The sequence below is a fragment of the Acanthopagrus latus genome, chromosome 17 (genome assembly GCF_904848185.1).
Source record: "Acanthopagrus latus isolate v.2019 chromosome 17, fAcaLat1.1, whole genome shotgun sequence".
NCBI classification, from domain to species: domain Eukaryota; kingdom Metazoa; phylum Chordata; class Actinopteri; order Spariformes; family Sparidae; genus Acanthopagrus; species Acanthopagrus latus.
This window is the reverse complement of record NC_051055.1, coordinates 25,964,756-25,986,623: the sequence shown is the minus strand read 5'-3', so window position 1 is coordinate 25,986,623 and position 21,868 is coordinate 25,964,756. Positions and strand designations below refer to the sequence as shown.

At 40.3% G+C, this 21,868-nt stretch overlaps 2 protein-coding genes and 1 long non-coding RNA gene across 4 annotated transcripts; 2 read left to right on the top strand and 1 right to left on the bottom strand.

Moving 5' to 3' along the window:
* The first annotated feature begins 302 nt into the window (after positions 1 to 302).
* On the top strand, positions 303 to 7,236 carry LOC119006695. The gene is made up of 4 exons (XM_037075673.1): positions 303 to 986; positions 1,879 to 2,199; positions 5,295 to 5,385; positions 6,382 to 7,236. Exons 1-4 carry the CDS (start codon positions 617 to 619, stop codon positions 6,791 to 6,793), a joined length of 1,194 nt encoding a protein of 397 aa, XP_036931568.1. The 5' UTR covers positions 303 to 616; the 3' UTR covers positions 6,794 to 7,236.
* Positions 7,237 to 10,020: 2,784 nt separating this feature from the next.
* Positions 10,021 to 19,104, top strand: LOC119005890 (protein rapunzel-like). Of its 2 annotated transcripts, none has more exons than XM_037073976.1 (4): positions 10,021 to 10,607; positions 11,984 to 12,062; positions 14,721 to 14,809; positions 16,086 to 19,104. In XM_037073976.1, exon 4 carries the CDS (start codon positions 16,136 to 16,138, stop codon positions 16,817 to 16,819), a length of 684 nt encoding a protein of 227 aa, XP_036929871.1. In that variant the 5' UTR covers positions 10,021 to 10,607; positions 11,984 to 12,062; positions 14,721 to 14,809; positions 16,086 to 16,135; the 3' UTR covers positions 16,820 to 19,104. The 2 variants fall into 2 exon arrangements, with proteins under 2 accessions (XP_036929871.1, XP_036929870.1); XM_037073975.1 differs by having other exon boundaries at positions 10,021 to 11,100.
* LOC119005893 lies at positions 12,071 to 21,839 on the bottom strand. The gene is made up of 4 exons (XR_005070612.1): positions 21,704 to 21,839; positions 21,015 to 21,107; positions 13,317 to 13,386; positions 12,071 to 12,466 (listed from the first exon to the last, which is right to left on the bottom strand). It is a non-coding gene; the product is annotated as an uncharacterized LOC119005893 (long non-coding RNA).
* Between the last annotated feature and the right edge of the window lie 29 nt (positions 21,840 to 21,868).

Sequence of the window (21,868 nt, the reverse complement as noted above, 5' to 3'; positions counted from 1 at the left end):
AAACTGAGGGTTTTGATGACCATTCACTGAGACGACATCATGAACGCTACTGTTGGCCCGGCAGTCTATATAAGAACATATTTTCAGTCTTGTATTTCGTTGGTTTTCTGACAAACTGCGACTTTATTGACTTTGAAAATTATCTTCATCGTATGTGTGTTTCATGGCACAATTCAAGCGGGATCAAAAAAGAAAAGTTAGTTTCTTTTCTTCTTCATTCACTACCATGGAAAGTTTTTCTTCTGAAACAAAGTGCCAGGAAACCGGAAGGGGGCGTGGCAGCCAGGTGGCGCTGTGGCTGCCGCACCAACAGCCGTTGAGAGACGAAGAAGAAAACGACGCAGGAAACAAACCGTCCGCTCTGGTGTGTAGCTTTCAGCTAATTCAACGCTCGCTAAAAACAAGTCTGTCCACACAGTTTTGTATGAACTTGTTTTTCAGCAGCGATTGGGCGCAGATTCGTGTGTTGAACGCGACGTTTTGTTTTTATTTTGACGACCGTTTGTGTGCAGCCGGTGTCTCAGTGAGCCGCATCGTCTGGTAGCCTAGCATCAGTGTGGCTAGCTCTGACGCTCTACGCGCAGCTTGCTAACATCATAACAGGTTGATTTTGAAGATGAATTTGGTCCAGAACAGAACTTTGCACCCACACCTCCGCGACGAGGAGGCTCTGGTGGTGGAAAACGCCATCCGGCTGGCGATAGACTCGATAATAAACGTGCTGTACGGTGTGAACAGTGCCAGGGCTCGAGAGTACCAGCGGATGGTGGCCGACAGGGACAAAGAGATCCAGCGGTTGGAGTGCAGGCTGAAGGAGATCGAGCACGAGCTGCAGGTGCCCCGCCGACAGGGACACACCTGCGGGATGCTGGAGAAAGCGCAGAGCTCCGTTGACCCGCAGAGGACAGAGCCGGCCGGGTTTGAACCAGGCTGCACTGACACTGAGGTGACCGCAGGGCAACAGGAGTGTGACATGAGCATCTCTTGTAAGTAAACACGATCTATTATATTATAGAGAATATTAGCGCAAGAGCAAACCTTCTCTAGTTCACAAATACAGAAATGCCTAGGTTTGGGACGAGCACTTATCATTTTGTCAGGTAAATAGTAACATTTTATAATAACCATTTATACCTGGTACATTTCAAGTGTATTTACATTAAGGGTCATTCTGTTCCAACTCACCTGGGGCCCATGAAGGCCTGCTATTAATTTGATTACTCTAAACATCAAACAGCAACTATTTAAATGAAGTTTCCTTAAGGCTTCTTGGATGATCAGGACACATTTTAACCCAAACCAGTGAAAAATAAGCGATTTTTGCAAGATCCCATGAAGTTAATAGAAGTTTCAATGTGGTTATTTTTCCCCAAGAGAATCCATGACATGAACTGGGAAAAGTTCTGGATTTTGGCTGAGTTGACAGGGAATGACCCTTAACTGTAGAGCCCGACCAATATATCAGTTTGCTGATATTATCTGCCAGGCACAGAGATGTCACTATTGGCATATATGTTGTGACTCCTCAAGTCTTCTGTTCGCTTCTGAGTTTAGCAGTAAAACTGTCACAAAGAAGCACTTTCTGAAGCACCAGTGATGTTTGAATCTTCGTATGTCATCAGTCATGTGATGGTCTTCATTGATACAAACTCAAGTACAACTAGCTCTAGCTTTTTAACTTTTTTTAATGTACTACAAATCAAAATAATTGCCTATCGATTTAATAGTTGACAAAAAAATGTTAAAATCCTTTAAGTTCTACATTAGATTCATGCTGTTTGAATAAACAACAATAACTTTTCTAACAGTGGAAGGAATTAAATGTAATCTGTTACTTCTGCCCCTGAGAATGCCATTTTGTGTCTTCTTTCTCCTCAGTGGGCCTTTTTGCAAGACCCCCCTCACATGTCTCATGCCAAAGCCAGGAGTCGGCTCTTCCATCATCCCCCAGCCGAATGGGTCTGGACCAGAGCTTCACCTCCCACTCCTCAGTGTCCTCATGTGTATCTGAGGCAACCAGGAATCTGCCCACATCTCCCAGCAGCCTCGTCATCAAAGAGGAGCCATGTGATGTGGACACAGTCTTAATCAAGTGGGAAATGAGTGAGGAGAGACTCGGCGAGCATCAGGAGAGACTCGGAGAGCATCAGGAGAGCACAGACAGTCCATGTCAGGACCAAGAGAGCTCCAGTGTAGAAAGTAATGTATCCTACTTGTATTCCTCTTATGCATCATAAATCCAACATAATCTTATGTTCTGTAACACCGGGGCTGGGTATTGTACCTCAGTACTTTGCTGACCAAGTATCAAAAAATTAGCATACAGTCTGATTCTTTGGCTTGGTTACTTACCTTTTAATCATATATTTCATGATATGATAATCATGATCTTGCTCTTTTCACTGCATGAGAAGTAGGATTGCACTGGTGTGGGAGTGAAGGTTAAAATCTGTTCAAATCAGTAATTTGTAGGCAGCACAGAAAACTACCAGGAACTTCCAGAAATGTATGAAGGGTTTCAGTCTCTGGCAGTTTTACAAATCTCGGCTTGGCAGTTAAACCCCAGAGTCCCCAGGTTCAGGAGGGGCTTGCAATTGAAAATGCCGTGAGCTAAACAAATGCAAGTAATGACAGTAGGGGGATTTTAGTTAGTTATAATTATATTCCCATTATGTCTTTTACAGATGTTCCTAACGTAAGTAACTGCTTTGAAAAATCATCTTGTATGCCATTATCAACAGTCATTAATGTTATCAAAAAGACACAAAACATTACATTTTGTTTTAACAATTATTTTGATAAAACACAAAGAACTTCAGTAACCAACTACTTTAACCAACTATTATATAAATACAGTGTTCTTACTACTTAATCATCTGATATAGCTTTTGAAGAGTTTATTACACTGTCTTAAATCTACAACACTGTGCCGAGTAACATGACAACAGTCACCTTATCTCTTAACACATACTTATGCTGACATTTCTGCTCTGTACATGTACATTTAGATTTTTTTCTTTTTACCTGTTTATGTGTCATGGCTAAATAGTCAACATTGGTGATAGGATTTTCAGGGTCCATCTGATGATGCATTGTCAAAAGGTTTTGACATTTTTCAAACTGAATCCCTACAATACCCGGAATGCTCCCCTTCAACTCCTCAGAAACACCTCCGCCTGTCTAGTGACCGACAACTTTCAGCCTGTCCCCTGGACAGAGACAAGACCCTGCTCGCTGCTCTGCTCTCTTGCTACCTTGCCAGTTGGCTCAGAGAGTGATGGCAGTGAACACCAGATTGCTCTCTATGGAGGACAGGATGGCTGCTTTGGATACCAAAGTAAAGTGCGACTCTGGTGTTGAAGCGATCAAGAGGGGAAAAAATTGCGGTAAGAACATATCTAATGACAGAAGCCCCTTTCACACATACACTGCAGATTAGTTCTCCTCATCATCCTCCCTACTCCTGAGCTGTTCTTGTGCTACATGTTTGAAAGGGCAATGCCGGTCAAACTCCAGACCTGATTGTCTAGTCACTGTCTGTAGTTAATTTGTATAAACAGTGAAGGTTTGTGGTGATTGAGGAGAGAGTGAGGGAGAGACAGAAGCCTTCACTAACTACTAAGTGAAGGTAACTAGCAGATTGTAGTAGCGGGTAAATGACTGTGGGACTAGCGAGGAAGCTAAAAGCCAAAGAGAGCCGTGAGCAATTGAGCAGAGCTAGTGTAAGTTTAAATGAACAGCATGTCATTTGCCGCTGTAATGAAGAGTAACAGCAAAATTAATCAGGTGGGTACAGAGCTGCAAAGATAAGTTCTTTCTCGTGTGGCAATTTTTAGGAAACAGTACGTCGTTTTCCTCACAACTCTAACGTAAATCACAGGCAACTCAGAGCTAGGGTAAGATTGAAATGAACAGGGAACAATGCATCCCGCTGTATAAGAGTAAATATGTTCGCTGATTTATTTACATTTTGTCTTCACAGGCTGAGATTGCCTCACAATGAGGCCATCACGGCTTGTTAGGTCAAAGCTCTGGCTGCAAGTCTGGATGTACTGAGTGGATAATGACATCATTGTATGTAAGTCACTATTTTTGTGATTCTTTTTCTTTTCACTGTTTACTGTGGATCTTTTACAGTTAATTAGCCTGCTTATTTTTATTTTTATTTATAACACATACATTTAATTGTTTTCCAGCTTCCTGTAAGACCCACTATGAGACAGTACACAAGAACGTCCAGTACAGTCAGCCAGCTACAGCTTCCGGGATCAATGCAAGTTGTACCAACTGCTGATGAGACCGATGTCTGGAAGGACGTCACGATTGAGATGATGTTCGATGAGGAGGCCGGCACCTCTGAAGGGGTGTCCGGGTGGATCTCTTCGCAGCCAAAAGGTCGACGACCTGTGTGCCGCACTTCAGTCAAGACTGGAAGCAAATCCGAAGTACACAGCTCCACATCGTAGACGTCTGCATGTTGGACCACATTCAGACAGAATGCCACTGAATACTTCGACTCAGTGGCGACAAAAATACACTTGAAGTCTCTTCTGATCTTTTGCTCTAGACAGTCGTTGCACACTAAAAGCTACTGATGAGGCCAGTGATTGTTTCACTCACAGTTGTGTTTGTACATTTATAAATAAAGATTTTACTTTTAAGAAATGTTCATCGCAATTTATTTTTCTTTCCCCAATAAATTGATTACATCACATGTAAATATATTCTTCAGTTACTGCAGTATTTTTGATACAGCTTTTATTATTTAATTATACTCTTAACTTTATCATCCTTGTTGTAAGGGAGGAGTTTATCCAAGCCTCTTTTATAATGGCTCAGGGTGACCAATCACGGATCTGCACTGACATCTGACACTAACCAATCACAGCCATTCAACTAGGTTTTCACTGCCATTCCAATGCTTATTAGCTGCTCATTTTCATGAGGTTTGTACATGTTTACAGGACTGAACATCCAGTTTTTTGTGGAGTATTTTAACCTCTTTAAATGAGGCAGGCTGCTTTGTACTGAGAAAAAAAATGATCACTGTTGCATTTGAGCACTTTTGACTTACATTCAACAAAATGGCATATCAACGTGGTCTCAAGTGGAAAACCTGCGTCTTGTTTTGGCACGAGTGTCGCACAGTTTTTAACAATACCCAGCCCTGTGTAACAGGCTTCAAGAGAGAAAAAGCTTTGGCCAAATGCTGTCACTGTAAAAAAAAGTAATAAATGTATCGGTGTGTGGGGTTGTACGACTAATAAAACGTTCATCCTTTCTGATCCCTTTAGAAAACCTGGAGAATGGAGAGAGGATAAAGTTCAGGGAGAAACCTTACGCAGACCCAGATGGACATCACCTCACTGAGGGTGAACACCTGAGGTGAGTCAAATACATGCTGGGTCCTCTCGAGTGGAACCAACACCTGAAAACCTTGTATTTATGTTTTCAGAGGATAGCTAACCAAATGTCAACAAGAAAATGTTTCCACTATATGAAACATCAATTGTTGGCAGCAGATTTTGGCTACAGCTCTCTTTAATTTATACCATTCATCACTCAACATTTTTTTCATGAATATGAATCTGCAGAACATTTTCTACAGTATATCAAATTAAGTCTCTCCTGTCAGGTTGCCAGTTTTGTTAATAGTGACTTAAATAATATTCATTTTTGTTTACATTTTAATTGGAAAATGAACATTTTGAGTAAGTGCTAATCTTGATTTACAAGAGCAAAGTCTTCCTTGGACAGTCGATTAAAAGATGGAAGCAACAGTAACCTCCACAAATGAAACAGTATTCCACATGATATAGAATAAACAAAGTATGCCTGTAGTTTGTGCCAACACTGGTTTCATAAGGTTGTGTGCAAAATGCATTGTATTGACACTGAAAATGTTTTGAGATGTTTGAAAATATAAATAAAATAAATATTTGCAATGTTTGATTTTGAAATTTTACAAAACTAATCCAAAATTATTCCGATTAGATAACATTCTGTACTCCAGTGGCATTCCCACTGATCACATTTTTCCCTTGTTGCGACTAGAATTGCTACGCTGGCAAAAATGTACATCATCAACCTGCTGACAGGGAAGAATATGTAGCAATGTAGATTACCAACCTTGTAAAACATATAAATCTAGCAATTTTGTTATGGATTTATATGAGAATCAAACATTGTTTCTCCAGCTATACTTTCAGGTTAACACAAGCAATTTTACACATTCCTGTGGAGCCACAAAAGGCTTTATTCTACTTTTTACATACCTAGTAGTCAATCCCAAGACCTGAAATTGGTGGAGTTGTCCTTTAAAAGAAGTGCTTGGTGAACTGCATACCTACTCATCTGTGCGATCCTTTATCACCTCCTCAGGAACAAGAAGAAGAGCGTGCCCATGTCCGAGCTGCCGGAGGAGGCTCAGAGACTGAAGAGGGCAGCCTGGAGAGCAGCTTCCAGGCGCTACTACGCCCGGAAAGTAGCTCGCCAACAGGCAACCCCCTCACGCTCCATCCCCTTTCCCCACATTACAGACTCCCGGTTCCTACAGCCCATCTCTTTAATGGATAAGAGAAGGAGGACGCTGATATCAGAGTTACCTGACGAGTCTCAGACGCTGCAGAGGGAGGCGTGGAGAGTGGCGTCCAGGCGGTATTACGCTAAGAAAAATGCTCGCCACCAGGGCGAGCCCACACAGTTCGTACACCTGCTGCAGAGCTCTGAAGAAACGCTGGGACCCAACAGAGGAGGATCCAGCACCAGCGGTGGAGGAATAATGTGCAGCTGATAGACAGCGATGCTGCTGAGGTTGCATTTGTTTTGTGATGTGGGACACTGGACCGAATGTTTTGTTACTAATGTCCGTTGAGATCTTCTGATACTGGCTCTTAATTTCTCACATTTTTTCTAAATTATTATTTTTATTTATTTCAACCTCCTTTTGTATACTGAACTACATGCCTGTACAAAATGCAAGCTGCAAAGGAAGCCTGAATATCTGTATTCTGAGGCAATATGAAGCTGTTGTTCAGTGTTACTCATGTATCAATACAGCGCCCCTAGAGTCCAACATCTGTAACTACAACCAAGGCATCTGTAACGGTTGAATCATGAGCTCAACATCTCTGTGTAATGATAGCTGAAGAACCAGCAGTTGATTATTTACTGATGAATTTAAAATGGGTCTTTATTTCCTTTGGAACATGTTAATAAAGACAATTCAAATCATGATTAATGTTGTATTTCTGTTGTAATCAAGGAGTCGTGTTCATCTGAATTATACAGTTTCATCTGTTATTGCATCAGCACAATATTTTATTTTGCTTTCACGTTTCAGTTTATGCAAAATGAACTCACCGATCTCAGTGAAGTATTTGTCTTTGTTCCAAACGGCATCAACCTACGGAGGCCGAGAACGGCCATGTATTTTTCCTTTTTTTTAATGCACTTATTATCTCGACTTATTAACGTCTTATCTCGTTATCTCGATATAACAAAGGTTGTTTTCTCGTGACACAGCATTAATTTATTTCGTTATGTCCATATAACGAAGACTGTTTTCTCGTGATAACAAAATAATAACGTGTTCGTCTTGATTTCAACCTACAAGAGTTGCCACAAACGGCTTCCAGTGAGTTACACTTCACGTTAGTTTGTTTACTTGACTGGGTTTGTTTAGGGGCTACTGGTTAGCAGATGAGAGGCTGACAAACTCCCATCTATCCAGCTGCTTCAGCTAAGGTAACGTAAATCTAGGCTAACGCTGACTTAGCAATGTAATGTGAAACGTAATTAAATATTTATTAATTCATTTAATATTACGGAATAATTATTTAATTCATTATCACGAGAAAACAATCTTTGTTATATCGAGATAACGAAATAAATTATTTTTTTATATCGAGATAACGAAATAAATTTATTTGTTATCATGAGAAAACCATCTTTGTTATATCGAGATAAAGAGATAAGACATTATCAGGAGATAACAGTGCATGAAAAAGAAGAAAGATCCATGGCTGTTCTTGGCTTCTGTATCAACCCCCCCTGACTTCCTGCATGAGCGTCAATCAAGTTTGCTTTCTTTTTCCTCTTAACTTCTCAGGAAATTGCACGTAATAAAACAAAAACATGATTTCAATTTATTTACTTTCCTTTGAAACATTGAATGAATGCAGTCACACACTGTATCATGAAGGCTTGTTTTGACACAGGTCTAATTAGGAAATAAAATAATGACTCCCATAACAAATATTAATGATAGTAACAAAGTGTCTTGGATCTATTTTGGTGGATTTTTGCAACAATCCTTAACAGCAAACAAAGCCAGAGTAAATATAAAGATATTGTACAGCAGCGCCCCTGGAGTCCAACATCTGTAACTACAATCAAGACATGAGCTCAACATCTCTGTGTAAATAAGAGATGGCAGATGGTAAATGTTCTTTGTTTTGTTCTTTTTTTGTTCTGTTGTTCTCTTTATATTTGGAACATGTTCATGAATAAAGACGTTATATTGAGATGAAATATGAAATAAAATATTGAAACATCAAATATTTGAGTTAATCTACATCTTGAAGGAACATTAACTCACTCACCCCTTAGTGAAGAAAGATTTTTTTGTTTCATAATATATTATTTATCTCATGAACTCATGTACAATAGAAGAAAAACATACGATGTTCATTTCTTTCTTTTTGAAGTTATTTAATGCAAATACAAAAAAAATAAAAATACAAAAAGTTTTCCAGGATAATAAAAAATCTTCCAAGGTCTCATTTTTATCCATCTATGAAAATGTGAGATTTTCTTCGCAAAGAGTTTTCTTTTTTGTCATGTGTAAAACAGAGCGGGAAAAAAAAAATCAGGGGATGTTTTTTATTTAATGTTTATTTGAAAAAATGAGTTAAAAAAAATCATTCATGGGAAAAGATTCTTCTCAAAGAAATTGTTTTGTCATGTGTAATTTTTTTTTTCTTCTCATATTTTCACAGATGAAAAAAAATCATACATACATTCATCACACACTGATGGTGGAGGTGCCAACCAGCACATCAGGAGCAGTTTGGGGTTCGGTATCTTGCCCAAGGGCACTTTGACAGGCTGTCTGGAAATCATGCACAAGTTTTGTGAACTACTAAAAAAAATTAAAAATGTTTCTAGGGTCTTATTTTTTTTCACATGTTTTTACAGATGGAAAAAAAATCTGATTATTTCACTTCCCTCTCAGGACCTCTGTAGTAATGAGGAACTTGAAAATTTTATCCTGGCAATTTTTTTTTTAATTTTTTTTTTATGACGCCTCAAGTCACGAACACAGGAGAGAACAGTTTAGATCAGACTTAGAAACTCACCAAGAAAAAAAAATCAAAAAATCTTCATTTGTCCCTCAGTGTTTCCATAGTTATTGCAACCACTTTTTTAAAAAAAAAAAATCAGCAGGCTTATTCATTTCCTGCAAACCCAGAACTAAAATGACCTTGCTTGATCAACAAAAGCTGTCTTCATATTTATTTGTGTCTAGAAATCATGCACCAAAGTTTTGCTAAGATGAAAAAAAAAGGTTTCTAAGGAAAAAAAACTTTTTTTCTTCTCACATGTCTCCACAGATTTTTTCTTAAAATGAAGTATAACTTAAAAATATAATCCTAGCAAAACTTTTTTTTTTTCACCTGTTCTCACGTCATAAACACAGAAGGGCAAACTATTTAGATCAGACATAGAATCTTCACTTGTCCCTCAGGGCTTCCGTAGTTATCGCAACCACGATTATTTTCATTTTTTCATCAGCAGCCTGATTAATATGAGTTCATCCAAACCCGGAAGTAATATTACCTTGCTGACCCCTGATGAACTAAGTTTTCTTTGTTCTGAAATATTTTATTCTTCTCTGGAAATCATACGCAATGGAAAAATTAAAAAAATTAAATAAATAAATAAATAAATAAATAAATAAACAAACACGAGATTTCCATTTTTTCCTCTTAATCTTTATTTATAAGAAATATTGACACTCAATGAAATTCATCACATAAAGGCTTGTTTGGTGTCACATTAGACAATAAAGCATCCAAATCAACACGACTGTACTTGTGGAATTAAAATAATAATCGTATTATAAAGAACAATGATAGTAACAGGGTGTGTTTTGGTTGATTTGCACCAACACTCCGGAGCCTCTCGCTCAGTCGCCTCCAGACATCATTACTGCGGCTTTCAAACCGCCATGAGATCCTCCACCTGCCCTCCAGCTAACACAAAAACACAACACAACGTCTCACAACAGCGGCTGTTTGTCACGAGCAGCCTCCGAATGACGCGTGCTGACCGCCGCCGACGCACAGCTGATGTTGCACAAGTGTGGTGGTTTTTCTCACAGCATCATATAGGACCTGTGAGTATTCATCACGCCGTGTCCTCATTGTGAAACGTGATCTGTTTGACAGCTGCTGCGGCAAATGCACACTGAGGACAGGACAGGCGCGCGTCCGGCTGCAGCTCCGGCTGCGCGTTGGTGCTGAATAGAGTCCACACATGCGCTCTGAGCGTGATGTGGACGGTGGCTTCTGAGCAAATAACGAAGGCTTTGTCATTTCAAACGGGTACTCTTTTTTTTTATTCCTATTTTTCCTCCAGTTTCCAGCACAGGGAGGACAGGGCTTCCCTTGTGCAGCCGGTGCTTGAGGCTTGGTGTCTCAGAGAGGAGATAAGAGAGAGAGAAAGAGGGTCTTTAAACCAGCTGGAGGCTCAGGTCCGGACACGCATGGAGGCAAACGCCCATCCTATTTGTGACTATGTGCTGGTGTAACACACGACGTAAACATCACAGACACTAGCCAGGCTGTAAAGGCAGCGGGGCTGTCGTTTAACGCTTCGCTGGCAGCTGCAGACCGGATTTGCATAGACGTTTATTTTGGGGAAAACAGCTTCAACCGCCGGCGCAGTCATTCCCCCAGCACGAGCATCCACTGGATTTTCTGTGGGGTTTTTTTACTGAATGATTTTTAAGCTACTGGACGGAATTTACGCGTGTTCTAGCCTGGATAAAGGACCAGTCTGTGGGTCATTCCAGGAGTACTGTGGCGCACTGGATGGGTGCGTTTACAGCAGCTGTTTGCCTGCCTCATAGCTATAGCTGGCCAGAGAGAGGGTCGTTTTCATTGTTGAGCTGTGCTACAGTGCTGTCAGCATTAGCACACATATATTTAAGTATATAATATGTTTATATAAGTTAAATAAATAACTGTACTGTCTGCAGTGCCAAGTGCGCCATTTGGCGCATTTTTCCTGACCCATTTTTCTTTCAAATTGACTTTAAATTCGACTTTAGTTATGTCCAGCTTCAAAATTTTCAGTCCAATTAGTAAAATTTAAACAGAATTATCATTTCTATTACCTTTTCAGCTGGATAAACTTCTATTTTTTTCTCCTGGAGGCTTTGGAGAGCTCTCTGTGCCTTTGGATACACCAGTACACTTTTGGAGAGGTCCATTTGGATCCATGGCTCTTTTTTTGCGTGGTCGGAATCCACGCAGGTTAAACTATTTTCTTTCAGTTTCTCCGGTCCAGTCCACAGGAAAGGGGTCTTTTTGACTCTTAAATTCCATCAATGGAATATTTGTAGCCTCCCAAAGATGCTCCAGGGTTTGGCAAACGCGCAAAAAACAGCAGAAAGCGCCTGTGAGTTCAGCAGCGCACTTACTGACACTTGCGCTTCTGTATCAACTGTATGAATACTGAATGGACCACAATAAGTTGAACCCATAGGGGGTAAGACCTGGTGTATGTGAGGAGTGGGCTTTCCTGCTTAATGCCACTGAAATTTGATTTTTAAATATGAAATTGGAGCATATGCATGTTTGGGGCCAAAAAGGGCCATTTCTGGGTGTTTGGGGCTCTCTGGGCTCTTTATAAATGGTTTAGTCCAATTTGATCACCCCTACATATTCAACATACATGGAAGTGTCCTTTTTTGCAGGGATTGCTGGGAAGAAGAAGGAGGTAGTCGAGGTTGGGACTTTGGTGAGGGAGACTCAGGCACAGCCACTGTGAAAAAGGTAAGAAATCCTGTCTTCTGCTGACTCCAATGGAGCCCAATGTTGGCTGAGAGGCAGATGGAGGCTGTATACTCGACATTTATGGAGAGAAATGGAGGTTTTCATGTGTATTTTGGTGTCTTTATAGTGTGATAGACCAGGGAGGGTCAGGGCATTATGGTGTGCAGTAACGAGGAAATATGGAGGCACGGCTAGGGGGAGCCATAGCAGGGCAGGAAGGCAGCTGCCTGGGCCTGAGCAGATAGCAGAGGGGATGTTTTTAACTGCTTTAGTACTCACAGATACGGAAGAACTCCGGAATATACTTCATTGTTGAATGCTACTCCTCATTAATGTAGTTATTGTTGAGCTGCATTAGCCTCAAGGGTGGACACTTCCTCAGAGAAGTGTCCCAGGGCTGAGCTCTGTGAAGACAGACAGCAAAACCGTCAGCAACATGAAGAAAAAAAGGCAGGAATGTGTTCGAATAAGTCACGAAAATGTAAACAATAAACTTTAAGAAGAGTTTTAAGTGTGATTTTTTTAAAAGAAATGCGTTAAATCTGGGTTAGCATTAGCATTGCTGTGTGTCATAGAAAACATTCAAGATGGCCACTCCACTGCAGGTGAGAGGAGTCAGGCACTTCCTGGTTGGACACAAACAGCTGTTGTGTTTACAACAAACACACAGTTTAATGTTTCTGCCGGCCAGTTATTTAAACTTTGTATATATTTTCTAATGGCTCATTTGTGTATAGAGGCTTTGTAATTGCTGAGGCTGAGTCACTGAGACAGTTTCAGGCAGAGACACTGTGACTGAGATGTGGGTGTGTTGTGCCCTCAGCTCGTTTAAAGGCCATGCTGCCTCACAGCTGTGATTGGTTAACCTATGGGGAGCATTTCGACCTGAGGGCTGTGATTGGTCACATTTATTGCCCCTTAATTAACATAATATTACTTTATGAACCCAATATGATCATTTATTAGTCCCCAGTTGTCTTCAGAATGATTTATAATTGGCACAGTTTGATCAGTCTCACTCATTAACAGGCGTTTTTAACGATGACAAGTCGATTTAGGGTAATTTAATTTGCGCAAAGGGTTAATTTTCTGTTTCAGATTAAAATGCAGCTGCAGGAAGCTGTCAAATGCACCCAGATGATCTAATAAGTCATAGATATAGCTCAGATCATCCAGTGATTAAACATTTTTTATTGTGTTAATGTTTCAGAGGTATTTTTTAATCCAAAATAGTGTTATTAACCCTTTCATTACCTGCGTCTCCTCTTGCAGTTTCTCGTTTTGTGCGGAGAAGTGGAGGGTTTTCTGTTGTAGAGCATCATCTCTGAAAAGAAGGACAAGAAAACATAAAGAATATAACACATGAATGTAATTTGTTAATTAAGTAGTTATAAAATAAACACTTTAGCCGTAGGTATGATAGAAAAAGCACAAAAAGCACAAGAAAATTGAGATTTTTGTGCTGATCGTTGATTGTTTTCAGCTCAGACGCTGAGAACATGTAATGTTAAAATGGTAATTTCTGCAAAAGTTACTCTTGAGAAGCATCTTTTGGAGATTTCATCTCATTTGACAAGATTTTTCAAGAGTCGGTTCCACAAGCATTCACATAAAATGAAACATTTGCTCATGTTTTTTGTTGAATTTGTGCATTTTTAAACACATCACCTAAAGTTGACCTGAAGCTAAAGGGTTAAATCCTGCTCCTGCGTGTCACTGCCATCAGTCCACAGTGGTGGTGCTGAAATCAGAAGCTGGATATTACGGGTGTCTTTTATCATTATAGGTAAATTACTGCCCCCTCTGGTGGACACGGAAACCAGAAAGGGAAGGAAATGAAACAGAAACCCACACAGAGACACACCAGCCTGTCCTTCACAGTGTGTGTGTGTGTGTGTGTGTGTGTGTGTGTGTGTGTGTGTGTGTCAGTGGCTGTCTGAACTTGCACAACAGTGTGGTCATCAGCTGTGTGTGGGCCCCCAGTGTCAGCACAGCGCGGGTGTTATGATTATCTTTGAGACTGTGTTGTAATCTCACAGTGGTGTGTGTCTGGGCCACCACAGCACACATGTCATGTCATGGAAGATAACAGAACACTTTACATGAACCACATCTAGTTCTGTGGCTGGTGTCTCTATCCTACATGTGTTTGTAGGAAAAAATAAACCCTCCTGTGTAATCCTGTTCTCACACCGTGTCAGCAGAGCGTTGGCTGCTCACACAGATTTGACCTAAAACATCTAAATTCTGCCTCCAAAGGTGCTTGAAACAAAACAGTATCTTGTACAGTTGCTCCTGTTATGTAAGGAACAAGTCTTACAGCTCAGTCAGCCGTGGCGTATTTGTTTTCCAGCCGTTCAGTGTCACGCCCATTTGCTGCTGCTAGCCTCTCATATAGCTCGCTGCTGCTGCTGAGGAGCTATCAGCTCGGTCCATAGAAACACACAGAGAGCAGCCTGGTGCTGAAAGGCTCGAGTGCTGAATGGAGCTGTGTCACACTGAGGCAGAGAGGCTGTTAACTCCTTCACTGCTGGAAACTGCAACCAGCAAGATACAGAAATCTGTTCACTTCCTGGTTCAGAGGGAAGATTAATCAAATCAGCCCTTTAAAACTACTATGTGTATTTGTGTCTGAATCTCTGTGTCTTTTTGTTCCAGGAATCATCCTGATCAGGACCAGAGTCTCAATCTCGCTTAAACAACCCAGGACGAGGTTCCTGTGAGGGCTCGAAGAGAAGAAATTTGATGTAAGAAGCTACAGCTGTCAAACGGCAGATTATGTTTTGCTATCATGTTGGAATATTCTGTCAAAGTGCCATGAAATTATTTTTCTCGTGGTGCGTTCCATTGCAAGTCAGAATTTCCGAGACGGTATTATTTTCCGACTTCCAATCTAAAACTGTTCCAGAGCATTTGCTCGGAAAAACGTGGACGCGCGCTGCAAACGTCTGTTTGAATGGCAAGTCAGCGAACTTCACAAGCAACTACAGCCCTCAGAGACTTCTGTTTAGCCAGGATCAACTGAATAAAATTGAAAATGACAGCTACAAATTGTTTTTAATGCATGCTTCAAGAACAAACTATATGAAGTAACAACTGATGAAGAGTTGAAAAGTAATTGTTCACTATGTGCGCCGCCATACTGCTGCGATGACATCTGTGTTAACCTGTGTCGGTTAATGTCGGTGAACTCGGGCTTCATGGATCTTGTCTGAGCTCCATTACTCTGTCAGAGGTCGTTTGTTTCCCCGAGGACAATAGAAGGGTTTGAGTTAGCTCCGAGAACGTTTCAGACTAAAAGGAACTGAAAGCTGGAATGTAATCCCCATATTAATGTTATTATTAGATCAGTCTTACTCAGATTTCAAGATGATTCATTGAGCAGCTGAGGAGTGAAGTCAGCTGATTTATTGGTAGTCAAACTGTTGGACAAGCTGAGCTGTTTGACCAAGACAAGAGACGGCTGTCAAATGAGTTGCACACATGGATTTTAAACAAGAATCTTATTCTTAACTTTTATTTTATAGGTAATTAAACTGCCAGTTACTTACTCAATAAATAATTATGTCTATAAAATGTCAGGACATAGCCCAGGTTGGATGTTTTCAAATTGCTTCCATCATAAGATATTCAATTAAAAACCATAGATGACAAAAATAGCACAAAGTCCTCACGTTTGAAAGTTATTCGTTTTTGTCCTTTTCGTTTTTAAGATTGTTTATTTTGTCGAATGAATAATCAACTAATTAAAAAAGAACTAATAAAAGAGATTAAAAAAGAGTGTCTGTCTTTCATTAGCTTCTGTTAGACAAAGACTGAAGCCTCATCAGGGTAACTTTTTTTTAAAGTACACTCGACAGCCAAAGAAGACTTTACTTCACCCGTTTTAACAGGTCTACCAGGAGTCTGAACTGAACTTCATGTGTTAAAATTAGTGGAATATCCCTTTAATGTTACACTTTTATACAGTATTTTGATAAATGTAGCTGAACTGAACTTCCTCTCCTACTTTCTCTGTCGCAGACGTCCACATCTTCACGCCGCCACCTCAACACCCTCACCGCCTGAAAACGATGATGGAGGACGAGATCATCGAGGACCGGGCCAAGCTGAAGCAGGGTCTGGTCAAAGTGCTCGAGTGTGTGGCCACCATCTCCTCAGCAGCAGCTGTGGTCAACCCCATTTTTGGCGTGGCCGGCTCCCTGATCCGGGTCGTGCTGCACCACGTCGATGACGAGGACATCCGCACCTTGAAGCGCGAGTTCGGCTCGGTCAACCGGGCGCTGGACCAGCTGTCCCAGGTGAATCGCAACATGCTGGTACAGATCAAGAAAGAAACGGTGGATGGCCAGTACTGCCGCGTGGAGGAGAACCTGAAGAACCAGTTCAGAAAGTTCATGGAGATGGTGGAGGCGCGGCCCGAGCACCGCGAGCGCAAGAAGGACGACTTCGAGGAGAGCTACTCCAATGACTTGGGAGACCAGAACCTGCACACGCTCTACGACGGCGTGGTGGGCAAACCGAAGCTCTTCAGCAAGCCCATCCTGGAGGTGTACCTGAAGCACTCGCAGGGCGACCGGCAGACTATGGAGCGACTCTGCACACGCCTCACCTACCTGTTCTGCATCGGCCTCATCGCCCTCATGGGCTACGCCGCCGTCATCGGAGACGACGAGGAGGGTCTGAGCGAGGAGTGGGCCGAGAAGATGGAGCACGTGCAGGAGAAGATGCAGGAGGCTCTGCGCAGGTGCAAATGAAGAAGACGCACGAAGAAGAGCTTCTTTCTTTGGTCACCGCTGCTTTTTCTTCATATTCAGGACTTGTGTGTCCACATTCCCTCTGTAGCTCCTTCCTCTTCTCTTTGGCTCCCTATATGCACTTTGTAAGCACCTACAGGATGTTCACTGCTTGAAAGCCCCGAGATAAACAAGTAACATGACCTATTCTTTCCAAAACACTAACTTGGCCGCAAGTGAAAGCATGAAAGCATTTTCTGTCCAGTCTGAGATAAAAACAACTAAATGTTTGCACAGTATGTGATCAGTCTGGGCTGCTATCAAACACTCAGAAAAAAAATACATCCTAGTCTTTTCCTGAGTACTTTAACTTGATGGAAAACTTAATTTGGTCAAGGAAAAGATGGGAAAGAGAGTTCATAAGGATGACTGCACTTAGACTAAGCAAGGAATTGTGGGATGGCTTTACCTCCTGTGCAGTGGATCCGAGATAAGAGAGGAAACAATGAAGCCCCTGTCCTTGGTATTTTGAGAGTTCGACCAGCCTTTATCATGGCTGTCTCTTTAATATTTCTGGGTCATTTCGCTCAGTTAGGAACCTTCCTAAGCAAAATAATACTATTAAACTGCAGCTGCACTGGATTAGACTGCCAGTGATTCGAATTGACACTGATTCAGGACACAAATCAGCCGTGAGGATGCTTAAAATCAATCAGTAATCTGCATGAGCAATGTCAGGAAACTACATTCAGGCTTTAACAGAAATGTACCCAGCTCCAGTGTGTGACGCTGAAATGTATCCCGCCCACTTAGCACTCAGAATACTTGCCATTCATTGACGTTGTGTAAAATGACATGTTTGTACACTACGAGATAATCAGTTCGTTGGTATTATCTCAGCTAAAACTTCTACATCGGAGGGCAACAGGAAACTTGGCTCAGGCTGCTGTAATACTCGCGTATCTCCACTAGAGGGCCTTGTATGCTTTCCTTAAAATTTGCCAAGTCAATATCCTGTTTTTAATGTTGATATATCGGCTATAAAACAGACTGTTCTGCCACACAGAGGGATTTAAGTTCAGTTATCAGTGATGTTATCAATTTAATCTGCAATTTAAAAAAAACTTAGCAAACCAAAACTAGGAACGAACATCCCAAAGTTTCAGATCGATGAATGTAACCACACCAATTATCATCATGTAATCACCTTCATATACTAACATGATTATGCTGCCACGTGCAAATTAACAACACATGTACGTCCCATGAATATTGTGTGTTTCATATGAATGCAGATCATGCTACACTACGCAAACGCACCAAATTTAATCTAATTTGACGCTAGTTTGTGACGCTGCTGTACTGAATACTTTATATTTCTTTGTTTTTCAGTATTTTCAGCTAGAAGATGTAACAGAACATTACAACTAAAGTCTGACTTGTTGTATTTTTTTATAGATTATTTGTTGACTACACTACCATCTTGCAAAACACTTCCCCACAGAAGGCTACACTAAATGTAATTTGCCATTTGTGAGGTCAAAATTAAACAAATTACCACACGTGCTTCCATTTCCACTACCCAGAATTGTTTTACGATTATTCTTTTATATTTGTCTCCTTCCACTCTTGGCTCTTGTTTTCTACTATATGTTTGCTGAAGCCTGATAACAACTCGGGCAGCGCACCAAGTTTTGTTGTAATATACAGATGAAATTATCAGTGGGTTTCTTTGGTGTATGGCCACTTTGAGCCTGTAAACCTTTTAATATAGATTATTTGTGGGTTGTTTTTATTTACAGTTAAGCCGCAGCATCAAGATAAAACGTCCTCATGTGACCAACAGTGCCTCGATGTGCCATTTAACTTTCTATGTTTTCTTTTTCATTAAAGGGTTTCTGTCACAATCATTTAATATTATAAAATGTTGTGTATGTCGTTATGTTTTGAGAGGTCTATACGCTACAGTTTGGATTTTAACCGTGGTTAAAATAATCTTTGTAAATGCTTTTCTTACTGTTTTTGTTTTGCTTTGAGCAAACGGTTGGTGTCATCATCTCTTAATTACCTTCATCCTTTCAATACAACTGTCCTAAACTGATTTATGGTTCTGTGCCATAGCTGTTATTGTTACAAAAGATGCAGTATACGCTACAAATATCTATAAATATAGAGTCAATGCTGTTGATATGGAGGATTATTATATGAACCTCTTAAAGGCTTTTTTTGAAATGTCATATATGTGAATATGTTGCCTTTTTTTTTGTTACCACTATAAATAAATGTGAGTGAATTAAAAAAAACAATCTGCTGATTTCATTTCTCACACAGATACGCACACACACACAGGTGAGACTGTAAGATAAACGTATGCATTGTTGTTAAAATATATTAGAAGTGTTTGAGTTTAGAGTAACCATCATATAGAGCATTAAATTATTTGAGTTCATGTTCAGTCCTGTTGGAGGTGGACGGTGTTGTTGGATCAGAATTCTACGCACACTATCAACACAGCTGAGATCAACCGAACAACAAATCACACAGCAGGGAGCAAATCTGTGCAACCAGGTTTGAAATCTTGTGGAAAGCGTTCACAAAAGAGCGAACGAGGTCAAAGCAGCAGATTAACGCAAACTGTTTCGTTTGTATACTATATTGTGTGGCTGTCCATATACTTTTGGCCATGTGCAGCTATTAAAAATGTCTCATGACACAACACGAAAACACAAAGCAAGTGCCAAAAATACATCACAAGTATCGGTGGATACTTCATACACACATATGCAGGTTTTCTGACTATATGCTGTACGCTTTACTGGAAAATATTCTATATAGATTCAGCAGCTCAAACATTAATATCACTCGTGCATCAGGGACAATGTGTCAACAATGAAGACAGCAGAGAAATGAAAGAGGAGAATATTAAAGTCGGAGTGGATCTCAAATTATTGTAATGTGATGTTTTCTGATTGATTACTTTTGTTGATTTTAATCCAATAATGGAACGTATGTAAGTACTTAAGTACAATTTTGAGGAACTTGTACTTTACTCAAGTATATTTCAATTTTCTGCTACATTTCAGTTTAGAGGCAAATATTGTACTTTTTAGTCACTACCTTTATCTGATAATTTTAGTTACTAGTTAGTTATCAGATTACACAAATTAATTCATATCATTGGCAACAAGATTTTTAAAAAATGATGCAAAAGAAAACGTGATTATCAGAAAAATGCTGAACATCAGATTCGGTAATTGTCAAGGCGGGTAATCATGTAAAAATATATGTATTAGTTGTACTGTTGATACTTCAGTACATTTAATATCAGATACATTTACTCATTAACTGTTTGCATAAGTGTGACTTCCAAGTAATTTCTTAACAAGATATCTTTAGTCTTACACAAGCATGACTTAATATACTTTTTTTTTTTAAACAACAATGACTTAATCAAATTACTCCACAATTACAGCTGAATATTTGTATTGGAAATTTCTTGTTCTAGAATATTAGACTGTTATTAAAATATCAACAAACAAGTAGCATTTTTTTCTATTTTGACATGATGATGATATATATTTTTACTGCGTTCCAACACTTTTATGTTACATTTATAAGATAATTAGCCTGTACTGTACAATAATCAACCCAAAGACCCAATTCCATCTATTATAAATATTTTTAGGCTCTTGCACATTTGCTCCAAATTTGGCCTTTTTGGTATCTTTGGTGAATCAGGGAGCTTGATTGGTGTCAGATGTGTAGAAATAACCTCTGATGCAGCTTTAAGGGGGGATGTAAAAGTGTTATTTAGTGATCTGAACGCTAGAGGGCGCGAGTCCTTCACTTGCTTCATCTTCACACCTGTTCTCACTGAACTCCCTGAGGCCCCGCAGGACTCACGCGTCACATCTGCGTCTCCGCACAGACGAGCTTACAATAAATTCTGCTTCTTCTTCAGCACCCAAACAGACTTCCTCAGATGAATTAATGTAAAGCATCAGCTGAGGGAGGTATTTACTTTAAGAGAGGTAAAAAAAACAAACAAAAAACAAAAAAAACAAAAACGGGCGCATGACCGAGGTTAAGTACCTCTGGAATGGCCCTCATGCTTCATTATCCAGCGGAACAGGTTTGACGCACAGTTGGGGGAACCAAAACAGGAAAAAGTGCATTATGGGTGTTTGAAATGCAGATGAGTGTGTGAGGCTCTCACCTGTGATGAGGCTCCGACGCGCCTCGTCCATCACATGATGGAGCTCATCTGTCGCTCCACGACATGAGCTCCTGACGGTGAATCCATTTTCACCTGAAGAAAAGACGCTTTGTGAGAGAAATTCAGATGAAGGTGTTTGCTCATGATGCACAGAAACCTTCAGACGTGACGTGAAGCCCTTCATGGTTCGGAGGAGAAACGATCCGCGTAATGATTTGTGTCTTTTTCTTCTCTCTTCTGTTGGATGAGGGAGGTTCAGCCTGAGCGCTCACAGGGCGCGTCGTGAGCGCACAGATGAGACGATGTGAGGTTTGATTTGATCATCATAAATTCCTCTGACTGATCAAATAAATACAACACATTCGGTGTGTGTTTTGTATTTTAGATGAGCGTTTTCACCTGGTGTGTTTGAGTTCGTGACGCACGTCTGTGCAGTTATAAATAAACACTGTGAGGCTGATAAATCCGCTGCTTGTACATCAAAATCTTAAATTATAGAACAGATTCTCAATGTTACTAAAAATACAAACGTTTAGGGCGTAGTTCACAACACATACACACACATATGTGTGTATGGCACATGAATTTAGGATCTGAGATGCGGTGATGAGATGGTTTTATATCAAGTTGTCGTATTTAAACACTAAAAGGAGGAAAATAAAACACCTTTTTTTTTTGGCTTTTCTTACCTCAAGTTTGCATCTTTTCACATTCACGATGCCTGAAGCGCAAAATCTGCATCTGCACCCAGTGCGCAAGAGACCTCTGTCAGGAAGAAAAATGCAAAACAAAAATTAGAAATTAGTTCCGTTTTGCTGGGCAGAGACAGAAGCGTCCTTTCATGGTGACACGAA

Excerpts from the sequence above, each read along its gene's own strand:
- LOC119006695 (XM_037075673.1), top strand. The coding sequence starts at position 617 with ATGAATTTGGTCCAGAACAGAACTTTGCACCCACACCTCCGCGACGAG. Across the intron at positions 987-1,878 it reads GTGTGACATGAGCATCTCTT|TGGGCCTTTTTGCAAGACCC; the intron begins GTAAGTAAACAC and ends CTTTCTCCTCAG. Across the intron at positions 5,386-6,381 it reads ACTGAGGGTGAACACCTGAG|GAACAAGAAGAAGAGCGTGC; the intron begins GTGAGTCAAATA and ends TCACCTCCTCAG.
- LOC119005890 (XM_037073976.1), top strand. The coding sequence starts at position 16,136 with ATGATGGAGGACGAGATCATCGAGGACCGGGCCAAGCTGAAGCAGGGT.